The 18476-nt window shown below is 39.5% G+C and overlaps 1 protein-coding gene across 1 annotated transcript in view; it reads left to right on the plus strand.

The window, feature by feature from the left end:
* The first annotated feature begins 1881 nt into the window (after positions 1-1881).
* Positions 1882-18476, plus strand: part of LOC115113042 (leucine-rich repeat-containing protein 1-like) — a 76921-nt gene continuing 60326 nt past the window's right edge. The window contains exon 1 of the mRNA XM_029640242.2: positions 1882-2464. Within this exon, the coding sequence (XP_029496102.1) occupies positions 2306-2464 (159 nt within the window). The 5' untranslated portion in view covers positions 1882-2305. The remainder of the gene's footprint in view (positions 2465-18476) is intronic.

Below are 18476 nucleotides of genomic sequence, written 5' to 3' on the forward strand. Positions count from 1 at the left end.
AGTTAGAGTGCAATATAAATGCAGTATGCTGCAAATACTGCGTCCTAAATAACACAGCATTTTTTACTGCAGTAATTTTGCAGTGTAACTGCAGTTAGAGTGCAAAATAACTGCAGTTCAACTGCAGTACACTACAGTTATTCTGCAATTGCTGAGTCCAAAATACCACAGTGGACTGGAGTTACTGCACTTTTACTGCAGTTTCAAAACGGCAATCTTTTTTTGTAAGAGTCTTGATAGCCCAAGCCACTGGCAGAATCAGGGTGAATCTCTGGTAGGTAGAAGATAACTCATTTTTGTGCTTGTTTGTAATTAGCACAGCCAGGCACAGAACACTATACGAGCATGATGACAAACAGTGAAAAACAAAGGTTTTCCAAAAAATCTTGCCTGGAGAAGTTCTGAGATTTACTGTGTGTTGGTCGTTCGAGGTAAACAACTCCATTATTCAAGTTTGTTTGCATGCCACTTCTACCTAGCGGGCGGTATCAGCATTAGCTATGAATGCCGGACTTTGTGGTTCACTATGAGCAGACCAATATACAGGGAGTCGAAACTTCCCGATTCTACCAGTGAAATTAAAATGTGCTAGTCCTAGCTTGTGGTTTGGATAATTGTGATGTTTATGATAAAAACACAATGTTGTTAATATAGTAATGACTATATGCCGTGGCAAAGCCAGGGTGAAATTCCCCTTTAAATTTCATAAACCATGCATGATTGTTTTTGGCCTTACATCCACTTGTGGACATAATGTGAGCGTTCTTTTCAGGGTGCTAGTGTTGTCATTTAGTAGGCACTAGCGCCTCTTAGTGGATAAGAGAAGAAAATTAGAGGCAAGTCAGTCATGCCCATCATATTATCAAGGCTCTCATTTTGTCAACTGGCAGTGGTTCTCAAAATGTTTGGTTACTGTATACCCTAATCACATTCTGCTCTACCCAAGTTATCCCATCATATGCAACTGATCATTATGCCTATGCTCTTGAGTCTTCCCAAGTATCACCTGTGGGTATACCATATAACACCAGGGGCACAAGTACCCCAGGGTTGAGACCCACTGACCTAGATGTTCACCAAGTGGAGACTAATTATTAATCCTGATTAACAAAGGCAAGCAATGACTTGAGTTCAGACACTACACCCTCACTATTTAGAAATTGGGTTCTATATTTGTATTCATTACTTTTGATAAATGGACATACATTTGGGTGCATTCAGCATGACAGAACGGTGTTTAATTAACAAGTCAAATGAAACTACTATACTCAACGACCAGTGAAGAACAGTGTGATTGTGGCCCAGAGGGCGGTTGTGCATGTGGGCTGCATGAGTTTTGCGATTTCTGATGGTCACACCCATATTGATTAGGCCAGAATTCGCCACACCCACCAAATGGGAGCAAACGTAGCCCTACCTCAAAGGCGGTCGAAAAATGATGCACACCCTTTTGGTAATTCAGTACACTACAAACCGTCAAACGTATCAAACGTTGAACCAAACTGAATGCACCCCAGGTTTACATGTTCAATTCAGACAAGGAGACCATAAAGACAGGTTGACATTTGAGAGAAATGCTTTATTTAAAAAAAAATCATCCATGCTGAAATGCATTTTTTAAATGTTATTTAGTTATTTGTACTCTACCTACCTACTCTAAAGTATAACTCCAGAATAAACGGTATAAAAAAAAGGTCAAAAGATATGTATAACTGTAGGCTATTTCAGGCTAAAATAACACTGAGCTGAGGTACAGTAGGCCAACTGAAGAATGAATCAGAAGCCTATCTATAATCCTCTCTGGCTTCTACTTTTCTAGAGGGGGAGGGAGATATACAAAGGGGGGAGCGGTTAGGATTGGTGACGTCAGATTGGAATGAGGGAGTGAATGTTCCGGGTCAGACTGAGAGGAAATTAACTCTGGGACAAGGAAAACAGTAGGTTACACGAAATAAAACAGAGATGTGATCGTTTTCTGGACACGATTAGAAAAACTACTAACATCCCAGTGGCGACGTGATAAAGATAAAGAACCAAGCGAAAATCAGGTGTCTACAACTATTCAAAGTGAGATAGACAGCGTATGTATTCCATGGTGTCCAGTGCAATTTATTTACGCCTGTGGAGGTGGTTTCGATGTTTGTTTTCTTTGAAAATTCGTTCGAATAGCAAGAAGGTGTTTGGCAAGCCATCTAGCTAGTTCAGTACGAATAGTAGCTGTCCGTATTCAGTTGCGCCTTCCGTTTATTTTATTTTACGTCTTTTCGGGCTATTTTTTAAGAACGGATTTTGCCATCACCCCGTGATGTTTCAGTGTATACCCCTGTGGCGGTGCAATCGTCATGTTGAATTGATCGATAAGCGACACTGTTCTCTGTTATACGTTCCGGATGAGATCTACCGCTACAGTCGGAGTTTGGAGGAGCTTTTGCTGGATGCTAACCAACTCAGTGACTTGCCCAAGGTAAGCAGAATGTTTTCCAACTGGCTAAGTTAGCTGCTAAGCTAAACCTGTAGAATGCGAAGTTCACTGATAAGGTTTACATGGTGGCATGTCAGGAAAAAACATAAGTTGTAATTTAAATGTAACCAATGACCACGTGTTGTTGTTCATGTGATGGAAAATACCATAACCTGCAGTTTAAACAGATCGTTAGGTACATGATTGCATCTCAGGGGGGACATCATTACGCAATATCGCCATTCGTCAGGACAGAGAGGGAACGCGTATGTCGTAGGCATTTTCCTTGGACAGATTTTTTACGTGGAATGATGCGCACGCCTTATTATTTGACATTATGCAAACTGCAAAACATCGCCTAATACAAAAATGACACTTTCTACTGTCATGCTATTTTATCTTTATTATGACGAGCGAAGACTAATCAGCTGCAAACTTCTTTATTCAATAACCAATCATTAGGATCAGCTTGATTGTCACACATATCTGGCTATGTGTATACTATATGGTAGTTGTCAGTATTTGAAAGATTAAAAGTGAAATAGGCCTGTCACAATGATGAGTATCTCTGGCCCTGTGGTTTTGAAGTGACTACAACAGTTAGGCCTAGGCTTAGCCCAATAATGGACTAAAGGAGCTTAACTTTAGTCCTTATAGTCCAAGGACCTTTACATATTCTGCTTAAAGGTGAATTGTCTATGGAAGACAAAACAGCCAAATACTCCATATAAACAGTAGCAGGAGCATCACAGAGGAAGTCAAGTCAGTTAAAAAGCCATATTACAACCTATGTTGTGATAATGACATTGTTTACTCTATAACACATTAGTTCATACACCGCCGTGATATACAATAAGACCGTGGCAACAAAAAGACAAGTCACAGTGGCGCAATGAATTCTACTACATCTACTTTTGTTTCATCACAAAACCGGAGAGCACAAGATCTGTCCGGTGAAGTCCACAAAGCAAATATTGCATGCAAACAGTTATATCACCTGCGGCATGGTCAAGCACGTTAATGTTTTCGACAGTTTACTAAACGACTTCTGATTTAGAAAAACAGAGTCAGCACAAAGAGAACAGGAGCACAGCCTCAGCTATTCCAGTAATATTTAAACTTAAACATTTAAACATCATCAAATCAACAAGGCTATATGTGCTTAGTTTAATACACTGAAAACACATTTTAAAGATACCAAAAACAGTTAGTCTAATACATTTTGCAAAATGCATGTGGCTGTGTGTGTGTGTGTGTGTGTGTGGGTGATGACTTACCCTACTTAGAGACTAGTTGAATGCCAATGCCATCTTCCTCTCTTTCATGTTGTCAACGGTCTATGGATAAAGTAATCCCTCTCACCCCCCCCCCCCCCCCCTTAAAAGATTTAGATGCACTACTGTTCCACTGGATGTCATAAGGTGAATGCACCAATTTGTAAGTCGCTCTGGATAAGAGCGTCTGCTAAATGACTTAAATGTAAATGTATGGATCTTTCATACAGATACAGTACACTTTTATTTTTTGTTGTCACAGGCTACCTAGCTAAAATGCTTGATCGCCTGACTTCCTCCCATGGGCAACAATGAACCAGCTAAGTTAGCTAGCTGGCTAGGTAATGTGAGCCTACTAGGCTACATATTGAACTTCAATCGTCTCAGGCCAGTGGCACAACATATTCACTTATGGTTAGATAAGAAACACTGTCTTAATCATTGGCCTGTACAGAGAATTAAGTCAAAACCACAAGTCCAAATCCCCATCTCCATCCATGGCTTAGGAAAGGGCCAATTTAGCAAGCTAGCTACTGCAGGACATCAACATAAGCAGACTCGAAACAGACAAGTGATTTGATTGGTCTGAAGCCAAATCCCAACTGGCCTCCCCTTGGGGGCGTTTTGCTGCACCTGGACAACCCATAGTTGAGCTCAGCTCAATGCTGATTGGCTAATTAAGATTTTTTTTTAATCAAGGGAGACCAAATGCTTGCTGGCATCAATCAATCAAATGCTATGGCAGCAACATGTTATACTCTTTTGGTCCAGACAGCATCAAATACATGGGCTACATATACTGAGACAGAGGGACACTGTTTCCCTCGCTCGGATGATTTCTCCAGTGACTTTTGGCCACTTGCGAATTGATGGAAAGTTCTGAAAACCCAGAGAGAGATGAAAGATACATTTTATAATTTTAATTTCACAAGTGCAAACTATCTGCGTTTTAACCATTTCACTTGAGTATTTATGGTCAATCGAGTGCTTAAATTGAGTGATCTGGGGAATGCAAATAGTTTTCACAGAAAATACATTGGTGCAACACATTCGGCAGAAAAAAGCTTAATTGTCATCAGATGACGAGAAGTGCAATGCAATTGGGCTGGCAACCACACAAGTAAATGAGCTTCCAATGAATAAGCAGTCCTTTTTGCAAAAATGATGCATGGCTATCATATTTCTAATGTTTATCATAGAATGTAGCCAGCTACATTTCTTAATGTTTTGCAGAAAGTTAATCTTGCATTTTATATAAGTATTTTAGATCTGCGTTTACAAAATGCAGCAAGATTTTACAAGTTAATTCTGCATTAACATGACCCCTGAGTCCACCCTGTCTTTCAACTGTTTTCCATAAATAAGCACTGTAACATGGAAATATGGCTGTGCGGGAACCCTAACTCTGTAAAGGTGCATATCAATTTAACCTTTTGCTTTTTGAAAATGTATATCTCACTGATATGGAAGATAAGGTCCTTTTGCTTCCAAAATCATACCACAGGCGATGAGTGTTAATGTTCAGACTGAGAATCGGGGCTCTTACTTATGGCTGAGATGACAACAGCCAGTGAAAGTCAATGGCGCCAAATTCAAACAACAGAAATCTAATAATTAAAATTCCTCAAACATACAAGTATTATACACCATTTTAAAGATAAAGAGTGTCTGCTAAATGACTTAAATGTAAATGTAATAAACTTGTTGTTAATCCCACCACAGTGTCCGGTTTAAAAAAGGCTTTACGACGAAAGCATACCATGCGATTATGTTAGGTCAGCACCTAGTCACAGAAAAACACAGGCATTTTTCCAGCCAAAGAGAGGAGTCACAAAAAGCAGAAATAGAGAGAAAATGAATCACTAACCTTTGATGATCTTCATCAGATGACACTCATAGGACTTCATGTTACACAATACATGTATGTTTTGTTCGATAAAGTTCATATTTATATCCAAAAATCTCAGTTTACATTGGTGCATTATGTTAAGTAATGTTTTGCTTCCAAAACATCCAGTGATTTTGCAGAGAGCCACATCAATTTACAGAAATACTCAACATAAATGTTGATGAAAATACAAGTGTTATACATGGAATTAAATATATACTTCTCCTTAATGCAACCGCTGTCAGATTTGAAAAAAGCTTTACGGAAAAAGCACACCATGCAATAATCTGAGTACAGCGCTCAGACACAAAAACAAGCCATACAGATACCAGCCATGTTGTGGAGTCAACAGAAGTCATAAATAGCATTAAAAATATTCACTTTGATCTTCATCAGAATGCACTCCCAGGAATCCCAGTTCCACAAATGTTTGTTTTGTTCGATAAAGTCCATAATTTATGTCCAAATACCTCCTTTTTGTTCGCACATTTTGTTCACAAATTCATGAGGCGCAGGCCAGACGAAAAGTCAAAATAGTTCCATTACAGTTCGTAGAAACATGTCAAACGATGTATAGAATCAATCTTTAGGATGTTTTTAACATAAATCTTCAATAATGTTTCAACCGGAGAATTCCTTTGTCTTTAGAAAGGAAAAGGAACGCAGCTACCTCTCAGGGTTGAAACAGCTCTCATTCTCTCCCCCTTCACAGTAGAAGCCTGAAACAAGGTTCTAAAGACTGTTGATATCTAGTGGAAGCCTTAGGAAGTGCAATATGACCCCATAGACACTGTATATTGGATAGGCAAAGACATGAACCTACAAACCTCAGATTTCCCACTTCCTGGTTGGATTTTTTCTCAGGTTTTTGCCTGCCATTTGAGTTCTGTTATACTGACAGACGTCATTCAAACAGTTTTAGAAATGTCATTGTTTTCTATCCAAATCTATTAATATTGCATATCTTAGCTTCTGGGCCTGGGTAGCAGGTAGTTTACTCTGGGCACCTTTATTCATCCAAGCTACTCAATACTTCCCCCAGCCATAAGAAGTTAACAGAGCTCCCCTGTACAGAAGACTCCTTAGTCAGATGACTAATGTCTAATGTAATGGAACTGAGAATCATGATCAAGGGCTAAGCTTAGGCCAATATGGCATTGACAAGGCAGTTACTGGAAGAACTGTGCAGATGCAAAGTTTGGTAACAGAATTACGGTAAAATCTCTGTTTTTTTATGGACCACGATTTCCAAAAAACAAAGATGTCTTCAGAAAAATGGGGTGTCAGTTTATTGAACTGGATTTACACCCAGTAACAGAGTTTTATGGTAGTGGAATTACATCATGGATCCCTGATCTGTACTACACAGAAAAGCATAATTGTAGACATGATTGTCATTCTCTTCATAGTGCATCCTGAATAGGTTCACAAAGGTAGAAATAAGAGGTCGACCGATTAATCGGAATGGCCGATTTTTTTTGACAAGATTTTGCAGATTAAAAAAAAAAAAATTACATATATATATATATATTTTTACACCTTTATTTAATCTTTGTTTAACTAGGCAAGTTAGTTAAAGAACACATTCTTATTTTCAATGACGGCCTAGGAACGGTGGGTTAACTGCCTCGTTCAGGGGCAGAACGACAGATCTTTACCTTCTCAGCTCGGGGGATTCAATTTTGCAACCTTTCAGTTAACTAGTCCAACGCTCTAACCACCTGATTACATTGCACTCCACGAGGAGCCTGCCTGTTACGCGAATGCAGTAGAAGCCAAGTTGCTAGCTAGCAATAACCTCTCTGGGACATGTGGGATGGTAGAGTCCAATCTCGCCAACAGCCAGTGAAAGTGCAGGGCACCAAATTCAAAACAACAAATCTCATAATTAAAATTCCTCAAGCATACAAGTATTTTACACCATTTTAAATATAAAATTCTCGTTAATCCAGCCACCGTGTCTGATTTCAAAAATGCTTTACAGCGAAAACACCACAAACGATTGTTACGTCACAACCAACTCACAGAAAAACACAGCCATTTTTCCAGCCAAAGAGAGGAGTCACAAAAACTACAAATAAAGGTACAATTAATCACTAACCTTTGATCTTCATCAGATGACACTCATAGGACTTCATGTTACACAAGACATGTATGTTTTGTTCGCTAAAGTGCATATTTATATTTTTTTTAAATCTAATTTTACATTGGCGCATTACGTTAAGTAGTTCTAAAACATGCGGTGATTGTGCAGAGCCACATCTATTTACAGAAATACTCATTATAAATGTTAATGAAAATACAACTATTATACATGGAATTAGAGATATACTTCTCCTTAATGCAACCGCTGTGTCAGATTTTAAAAAAACTTTACGGAAAAAGCAAACCACGCAATAATCTGAGTATAGCTTTCAGACAACAAAGCAGCCAAAAAGATATCCGCAATATTGGGTAGTCAACATTAGTCATAAATAGCATTATAAATATTCACTTACCTTTGATCTTCATCAGAATGCACTCCCAGGAATCGCAGTTCCACAATAAATGTTTGTTTTGTTCGATAATGTCCATCATTATGTCCAAAAAGCTTATTTTGTTAGGGCATTTGGTAAACAAATCCAAAAGCGCGTTCAGGTCCCGCTGAACGTCGGACAAAAAGTTCCATTACAGCCCGTAGAAACTTGTCAATCTAAGTATAGAATCAATCTTTAGGATATTTTTTACATAAATCATCAATAAGGTTCCAACCGGAGAATTCTATTGTCTGTAGAAAAGCAATGGAACGAGAGCTAACTCTCTAATGACCGCGCCTCGGAGCCTGTGGAAATCTGCCAGACACCTGGCTCAAACAGCCCTTATGAGCCCCCACTTCACAGTAGAATCCTCAAAGTTCGAAAGAATGTTGACATCTAGTGGAAGCCTTAGGAAGTGCAACATAACCAATATCCCACTGTATCTACAATAGGGTCTGAGTAAAAAAAACAAACACATTTCCCACTTCCTCGCCTGTCATATGAGTTCTGTTATACTCACAGACACCTTATTCATCCAAGCTACTCAATACTGCCCCCCTGTCACCAAGAAGTTAAACTTATCTTATAAAAAACAATCAATCAATCATGATCACTAGTTAAATACACATGGTTGATGATATTACTAGTTTATCTAGCGTTTCCTGCATTGCATATAATCGATGCAGTGCGTATCGTTGCTCCAATGTGTACCTAACCATAAATACTAAAGTGCCTATAAGAACATCCAATAGTCAAAGGTATATGAAATACAAATGGTATAGAGGGAAATAGTCCTATATTAACTACAACCTAAAACTTCTTACCTGGGAATATTGAAGACTCATGTTAAAAGGAACCACCAGCTTTCATATGTTCTCATGTTCTGAGCAAGGAACTGAAACGTTAGCTTTCTTACATGGCACATATTGCACTTTTACTTTCTTCTCCAACACTTTGTTTTTGCATTATTTAAACCAAATTGAACATGTTTCATTATTTATTTGAGGCTAAATTGATTTTATTGATGTATTATATTAAGTTAAAATAAGTGTTTGTTCAGTATTGTTGTAATTGTCATTATTACAAAAAAAACACAAAATTTGGCCGATTTTAATCGGTACCGGCTTTTTTTGGTCCTCCAAAAATCGGTATCGGTGTTGAAAAATCATAATCGGTCGACCTCTAGTAGAAATATACAATATCCTCCTTCGCATAGTGGGTAGTTTTCTTTAAAAAAAAAAACGTTTTTTTTCTCCCCAATTTCGTGGTATCCAATTGTTTTAGTAGCTACTATCTTGTCTCATCGCTACAACTCCCGTACGGACTCGGGAGAGACGAAGGTTGAAAGTCCTCCGATACACAACCCAACCAAGCCGCACTGCTTCTTAACACAGCACACATTCAACCCGGAAGCGAGCCGCACCAATGTTTCGGAGGAAACACCTGGCAACCTTGGTTAGGGCGCACTGCGCCCGGCCCGCCACAGGAGTCGCTGGTGAGCGACTCCTTTGTTCTACTGGCCAAACCCTCCTTAACCCGGACGACGTTAGGCCAATTGTGCAGTTACGACAGAGCCTGGGCGCGAACCCAGAGTCTCTGGTGGCACAGCTGGCGCTGCAGTACAGCGCCCTTAACCACTGCGCCACCCGAGAGGCTATATATGGGTAGTTTTCTACACACTGGACTGAGTTTGGGAAACCCTGGAGTAGAGTTCAATATAGTACATTATACTGTACTGAACTATAAAATAGTTTTCTTTACTGTACTCTACTGTGCTTCACTGTGCTGTCCAAACTTGTGAAAAATAGACACCTATGATTGGTTCAGATTTGGTCAGTCACCAGTCTGTTTGGGCCAAATCAAGGCCTGTCTGTCCTGGCCCAAAAAACTATATCTGTGGATGTTGAAATCAAGGCCAGGGCAAACTGACCAAGTATCAACTACTTTTCATTGTCCATGGACGTCCGGTGTCAGTCGGCGCTCAGTGGGTGCGGACACTGGTTACAGTCAATGGAAAGAGCGTGCTCATGGGTATGTTTCAGTAAGGGCCGGGATTAACTGGAGAGAGAAGAGATGAAGAAAGGCAGAATTACGAGTTTTAATCACTTAATTCGTAAACAAAAAAGTATATAAGTAAAAACACTAACCAATTGGTAAATCTACCTTTTATTTGTTAGTTCTGTGAACTTTCATTATCCTCATGAGGGAGAGAAATAAAATATGTAAAAATATATATATGTAGGTTTTTGGTAATGGAATTACAATGCAATGTTTCTTTTAATTTACAGAAGGCAAATACTTTCTCAGAATAAATATGTGTTGATATTATTTGGTAGGGCTCTTTACTTCAATTTGATTGTGTTTTGATCTATTTCTAATACTTTAAGACTTTTTCTGGTAGGTGTTTTTTAAGACACCAGATGGAAATCTCTTTGATCAGAAATTGAAACAATTACTCATGCCAAAATGTTAAGATAGACAATGGTTGAGAAACCTACAGTACCAGTCAAAAGTTTAGACACACCTACTCAATCCAGGGTTTTTCTTTATTTGTACTATTTTCTTCGTAGAATAATAGTGAAGACATCAACCTGGATTTTGTGTTAATTCTACAACAAAGCTTTTTTAGTGTCCAACAAGCTTTCTCTGCCCTTAACCTTATGCTGAACACCTCCAAAACAAAGGTAATGTGGTTTGGTAAGGTGAATGCACCTCTCCCCACCGGTGTGATTACTACCTCTGAGGGTTTAGAGCTTGAGGTAGTCACCTCATACAAGTACTTGGGAGTACAGCTAGACGGTACACTGTCCTTCTCTCAGCACGTATCAAAACTGCAGGCTAAGGTTAAATCCAGACTTGGTTTCCTCTCTTATTTTTTATTTTATATATTTTTTTATTTTTACATTTAACCTTTTATTTAAGTAGGGAAGTCAGTTAAGAACAATGATGGCCAAACCTGGACGACGCTGGGCCAATTGTGCGCCGCCCTATCACGGCCGGATGTGATATAGTCTGGATCGTAATTGCTCCTCTTTCACCACAGCTGCCAAACTAACCCTGATTCAGATGACCATCCTACCCATGCTAGATAACGGAGCAGTAATTTATAGATCGGCAGGTAAAGTTGCTCTCGAGTGGCTAGATGTTCTTTACCATTCAGCCATCAGATTTGCCACCAATGCTCCTGCACCACTGCACTATATACTCCTCTTTAAACTCGTCATCTCTGTATACACGTCGCAAGACCCACTGGTTGATGCTTATTTATAAAACCCTCTTAGGCCTCCCCCCCCCTATCTGAGATACCTACTGCAGCCCTCATCTTCCACATACAACACCTGTTCTGCCAGTCACATTCTGTTAAAGGTCCCCAAAGCACACACATCCCTGGGTCGCTCCTCTTTTCAGTTTGCTGCAACGAGCTGCAGCAAACACTCATACTGGACAGTTTTATCTCTTCATTCAACAGTTTTGGCTGCTTCGTGTGATGTATTGTTGTCTCTACCTTCTTGCCCTTTGCTGTTGTCTGTGTCCAATAGTGTTTGTACCATGTGTTGTGTTGCTGCCATGCTATATTGTCTTAGGTCATTCTCGTTATGTAGTGTTATGGTGTCTCTCTTGTTGTGATGTGTGTTTTGTCCTATTTAAAAAAAAAAATCCCAGCCCCCGTCCCCGCACGAGGCCTTTTGCCTTCTCGTAGGCCATCATTGTAAATAAGAATTTGTTCTTAACTGACTTGCCTAGTTAAATAAAAATTAACACATATGGAATCATGAAGTAACAAGAAAAGTGTTAACAAATCAAAATATAATTTAGATTTGAGATTCTTCAAGGTAGCCACCCTTTGCCTTGATGACAGCTTTGCACACTCTTGGCATTCTCTCAACCAGCTTCATGAGGTAGTCACTTGGAATGCATTTCAATTAACAGGTGTGCCTTGTTAAGTTAATTTGTGTAATTTATTTCCTTAATGCATTGGAACCAATCAGTTGTGTTGTGACAAGGTAGGGGTGATATATTTAGTAAAACACCAAATCCATATTATGGCAAGAACAGCTCAAATAAGCAAAGAGAAATGACAGTCCATCATTACTTTAAGAAATGAAGGTCAGTCAAGTCACAAAACCATCAAGCGCTATGATGAAACTGGCTCCCATGAGGACTGCCACAGGGAAGGAAGACCCAGAGTTACATCTGCTGCAGAGGATAAGTTCATTAGAGTTAACTGCACCTCAGATTGCAGCCCAAGTAAATGCTTCACAGAGTTCAAGTAACAGACACATCTCATCAGCTGTTCAGAGGAGACTGCTTGAATCAGACCTTCATGGTTGAATTGCTGCAAAGAAACCACTACTAAAGGATATCAATAATAAGAAGAGACTTGCTTGGCCAAGAAACACGAACAATAGACATTAGACTGGTGGAAATGGGTCCTTTGGTCTGATGAGTCCAAATTGGAGACTTTTGGTTCCAACCGCTGTGTCTTTGTGAGACGCAGAGTAGGTGAATGGATGATCTCCACATGTGTGGTTCCCAACATGAAGCATGGAGGAGGAGGTGTGGGGGTGCTTTGCTGGTGACACTGATTTATTTAGAATTCAAGGCACGCTTAACCAGCATGGCTACCAGAGCATTCTGCAGCGATACGCCATCCCATCTGGTTTGCGCTAGTGGTTAGAGCATTGGCCACTGTTCCCCATGCGCTGAAGACGTGGATGTTGATTATGGCAGCCCCCCGCACCTCTCTGCTTCAGAGGGGTTGGGTTAAATGTGGAAGACACATTTCAGTTGAATGTGTTCAGTTGTGCAACTGACAAGGTATCCCCATTTTGTTTTTCAACAGTGCAATGACCCAAAACACACCTCCAGGCTGTGTAAGGGATATTTGACCAAGAAGGAGTGTGATGCAGTGCTGCATCAGAAGACCTGGCCTCCACAATCAACTGACCTCAACCCAATTGAGGTGGTTTGGGATGAGTTGGACTGCAGTGTGAAGGAAAATCAGCGAACAAGTGCTCAGCATATGTGGGAACTCCTTCAAGACTGTTGGAAAAGCCTTCCAGGTGAAGCTGGTTGAGAGAATGCCAAGAGTGTGCAAAGCTGCCATCAAGGCAAGGGTGACTAATTTGAAGAATCTCAAATATATATTTTGATTTGGTCAACACTTTCTTTGATTACTACATGATTCCATTTGTGTTATTTCATAGTTTTCTTCATTATTATTCTACAATGTAGAAAATAGTAAAATAAAGAAAAACCCTTGAATGAGTACGTGTGTCCAAACTTTTTATTGGTACTGTATTTCTGCCTTCATTTCCCAAAAATGTAGACCCGTAGCTCTCATTTGACACCCAATTTGATATACGACTATGAACTTCACATGTTGGTGCTCATGGGTCATTTTTACATGGAAATGACCCAAGGTAAAACATTAGGGAACATGGAGAAAACATGCTTTTTCATCCTATTCATCATTCTCTAAGCTTTCATTTAATATCTTTCTGTGAGAGTAGAAGAGGGGAGCTCCCTTGCTTTGCATGCCATGCTGTAAGAAAGACCACAACCATAGTTGATGGTGCTCCTTGGCATGTAACTAATACGATCTAGGCTAGCTGAGTGAGTGCAAGACGAGTCAAACAGAATAAACCCTCCAGATCACTGTTGAACTGTAATGTGCTCTGCTCATTGTGTGGTCCCATCACATTTGCTATCAATGTGGTGATGTAACACTTGCCTTAACACAAGACAGGCCTATAGTATTTACATTTGGTCATTTCCATGTAATGGGACCCATGAGCAGCAATGTGAAGTTTATAGGAGCATTTCAAATTTGGTTTCAAATGAAAGCTAGGAGTCTATATTTTGGGGGAAAATAAGGCATTGATACATTTTTCAACCGTGTTACATCCCAGAAATGTGTAAAAAGCAATGGCTTTGATTTCTGGTCACTCAGATGGGGAAAGGGGTCTTTAAAAAGTATACTAGAAAACATCTTAAGATATTAAAAATATACCAACACAATAATGTTGAAGAAACGGCCCCTGACAATTAATATCAACATTTTATATTACATTTTTCAGAAAGTATTTGCCTACTGTAAGTTTAAGAAATGTTGCCTAATGTCTTGTCATTTTTTTAAAACCAAAAACCGACATATCTTTAAGATATTTTCAGGAAGGATTATGAGAGTTCACAGAAGTACCAAGTAAAGGTAGACCTACAAATGTAGTTATAGTTAACATTATTAAATAATAATATTTAATAGTGTTATAGTTAACACTATTAAAGCTGACTACCCCCCCCCCCCCAAAAGTTAGCGTTTTTACCGATAACTATTTTGTTTATGAATTATTAAGTTATTAAAGTGCTTCACTCTGTTACCAAACCGGTAACAGTGACCACAATTGAATTGGCCACAATGGGGGAATCAGAGTAGTCACAAAACACAGTAAGGGTAGGGCAAATCACTTTTTGGTCCACCAGCCACTGTGGCAGATATAGTAGAAGTGTAGCTATGATGAAAATTACAGGCCTCATCTTTTTAAGTGTGAGAACTTGCACAATTGGTGGCTGACTAAATACTTTTTTGCCCCACTGTGTGTGTGTGTATATATATATATATATATATATATATATTTTTTTTTTTTTTTTCTTTTTTGCTAATTTATATATATAAAAAAACAACTACAATATGACGTTTACATATTACATAAGTATTCAGACCCTTTACTCAGTACTTTGAAGCACCTTTGAAGCACCTTACAGCCTCAAGTCTTGTATGACGCTACAAGCTTGACACCTTTTATTTTGAGTTTCTCCCATTTTTATCTGCAGATCCTCTCAAGCTTTGTTAGGTTGGATGAGGAGTGTTGCTGCGCAGCTATCTTCAGGTCTCTCCAGAGATGTTCAAATCTGGGCTCTGGCTGGGCCACTCAAGGGCATTCCGAGACTTGTCCCGAAGCCACTCCTGCGTTGTCTTGGCTGTGTGCTTAGCCTTGTTGTCTTGTTGGAATGTCAACCTTTGCCCCAGTCTGAGGTCCTGAGCGCTCTGGAGCAGGTTTTCATCAAGGATCTCTCTGTACTTTGCTCCGTTCATCTTTGCCTCAACCCTGACTAGTTTTCCAGTCCCTGCCGCTGAAAAACATCCCCACAGCATGATGCTGCCACCTCCATGCTTCATAGTGGGGATGGTGCCAGATTTCCACCAGAAGTGATGCTTGGCATTCAGGCTAATGAGTTCAATCTTTGTTTCATCAGACCAGAGAATATTGTTTCTAATGGTCTGAGAGATTTTGGGTGACTTTTGGCGAACTCCAAGTGGGCTGTCATGTGCCTTTTACTGAGGAGTGGCTTCCGTCTGGCCACTCTAACATAAATGCCTGATTGGTGGATTGCTGCAGCGATGGTTGTCCTTCTGGAAGGTTCTCCACAGTGGAACTCTAGAGCTCTGTCAAGAGTGACCATCAGGTTCTTGGTCAGCGAGGTCACCACTTGTTCCTTCTCCCCCGATTGCTCAGTTTGGCTGGGCTGCCAGCTCTAGGAAGAGTTTTGGTGGTTCCAAACGTATTCCATTTAAGAATGATGGAGGCTGCAGTGTTCTTGGGGACCTTCAATGAAGCAGACATTTTTTACTACCCTTTCCCAGATCAGTTGAATTTACCAAAGGTGGACTCCAATCAAGTTATAGAAATATCAAGGATTATCAATGGAAACAGGATGCACCTGCTCTCATAGCAAAGGGTCTGAATACTTATAAATAAGGTATTTCTGTTTTTAATACATTTGCAAAAAATTTACTTTCACTTTCATTATGGGGTATTGTGAGTAGATTGTATTTTTTCCAACGTAATCCATTTTAAAATGCGTAACGTAACAATGTGGGAAAAAGTCAAGAGGTCTGAATACTTTCCGAATGCACTGTATACCACCTTCACTTATTTGCTTAACCAGAAACCAATTAACCAAATTGTCTATACAGACAGAGATTCAGTGAAACAAAATCACATTAATTGATTATCAAACAACTTGGTGAAGTCACAGGCTTTTGGTCGGGAGTAGGCCTAGGCTACTAGGCGACTGCGAGTTTAGAGCAAAATAATCCATTAGTTAATCTCCATAACATGGCAAAATGTTCTAATAAATGAGCATACAAGATGATCATGGGCAGCACTCACCTCAATTTAGGTAACATTTTCCCTGCCTAATTGTAGCCTAAACAATATCCAAATGGAGATTCGGGGGAAAACAAAAATCTGAGTCCCCACGCTTGTCTCACAGCATGATGGTACTGTCCTAATCAAGACGGTGCTGCATTTATAATCTAGTTGATCACACGCGGGGAGGCTATTGCTTCAAATGTATTACAACGAGTGGATGACTTTGGGACTTTCAGTAAGCAACAATATGATACATGCCTTGAATTGCATTTGCCTACTTTATCCCAATATTTCAGTCATTCAGGGATATTTATTTCCATATAAATGATTTCATGCATCCATCTAGTTGTGGTTAAGAAAAAAGTGGTGACCGTATTACCGACACACCGGCGGTCACGAGTCATGAAGGCAGTCAAATTCCACATGACCATTTAGTCACAGTAATTAGGCTTCTCCAAGCTCTGATGCTACTGCTGGTCATTCGTAGCCTACCAAACGTGCTAACTGCCTGGTACTTAGCACTATATTGTCCCTCTAAGCACTCTGACATCAATGCAAAGATCTTCAAAATCTAATCAAACACTTCATGAGAGCCCTTGAGCTCATGTTGTGCAACATTTCTATAGGTTATGCAATTGCGGGAGAATACAGAGTTTTGATGGCCTCTTAAAAAGTGGATCCCATCTTTCTATAGGCTAGGCCTACGATTTTTATTTTATTTATTAACTTTCCTAATATTAAGCACATAAGTTATACTCCTGTTGTAAATATAAGCAACCTGGCTGGCATAAAAATAAACCAGGGGGAAAGGCATCCACCATTCGCTATTTAAGTGCATAGATGACATGTTATTTTTCCCACTGCCCCTGTTTCCATACAGGTGCATATGTTATTTAGTATATGTAAAGACAAGATTTAAATCAAGAATAGGGCCATCAGGCTATCACTTGTGAATTATATATTATCATTGTGAATGATGCCCAGCATAAGAAACAATGGCTTTTTTTTGCAACTTGTTTGAACCATAGTCTCCTTTTAAGGTTTGTATCACAACTAAAGTGGCCAAATAACTTCTTAATTAAGCACATTAATCTGCTTTACAAGGGGTGTAGAGCCTAACTGGCATACATTAACAGTGAGTGAGTTTCAATATTACGATATTAGCTAAAAATGCCAACATCGGTATCGGCCCAATGTCTAGTTTAAAGCCGACGTTAAAAATCTTTTTTTTTTGTTGACCCCAAAAATTTTGGGTGGATTTTCCTCTGGTTTTTGCCTGCCATATCAGTTCTGTTATACTCACATACATTATTTTAACAGTTGTAGAAACCGCAGAGTGTTTTCTATCCAATGTTACCAAGTTTTTGCATATCCTAGCTTCTGGGCTTGAATAACAGTGGTAGGCCCTAGTGGTAGGCTATGCGAAGAGATGGGTGAAGTGACATGCCTTGCAAAGTTTAGAACCTGTAGGAGGATGGTTAACGGGCTAACCTAGCAACCATCAAGAGTTTAAGAGCTTAGTGCATGCCAATGCCGCCTCGGCATTACGGCTATGTTTCATACTAAGCCGTAGGCAGAACTTTACCGAAATGATTACTAGGTTGGTTGTTTGGTGGAAATACAAACTTTTGCTTTGATACTGTCAATACCTTTCAGATATAAAGAAAATGCAGAAAAAAGTTGATTGTGTAATAAAGTTTGTGGAAAAATGTCTTAGTATGAAAGGGATAATATTGTTATGGGTCAACATGATTGTTTCTTTGTTCTGTTGTACTCTAGTCCTAGCATCACACCTGAAGTTTATTGCCATTGTCTTATGTTAAGTAAGATGCTAACTTAGCCTAATATACAAAAGACAGTACGAGTCAAAACCGGACCCCTTTCTCCAATATGCAAGTTTTAAAGATCTAACCTAGCGTGCTAGACCAGACCTAAATGCCTTCATCTATGTAATAATCTCCCCCTTTTAAAAACTGAGCCAGCAGAGATGTTGTACAAGGTAACCATGTCAAATGGCTTGGAATGTTTGACATTCCCTTTTACCCCTAGCCATGTTGGTTAGTGTGTCCTCTTGGGGTCCCTCATTTAGAGACTGAGTCAGTACCAGTAGTTTGTGAGGTTAATTAATTTGGCAGCTGTTTGAACAAGTCTTCCTTGAGGATCTGTGACTTCGACTGGTCT

The sequence above is a fragment of the Oncorhynchus nerka genome, linkage group LG28 (assembly GCF_034236695.1).
Source record: "Oncorhynchus nerka isolate Pitt River linkage group LG28, Oner_Uvic_2.0, whole genome shotgun sequence".
Taxonomy (NCBI): Eukaryota; Metazoa; Chordata; class Actinopteri; order Salmoniformes; family Salmonidae; genus Oncorhynchus; species Oncorhynchus nerka.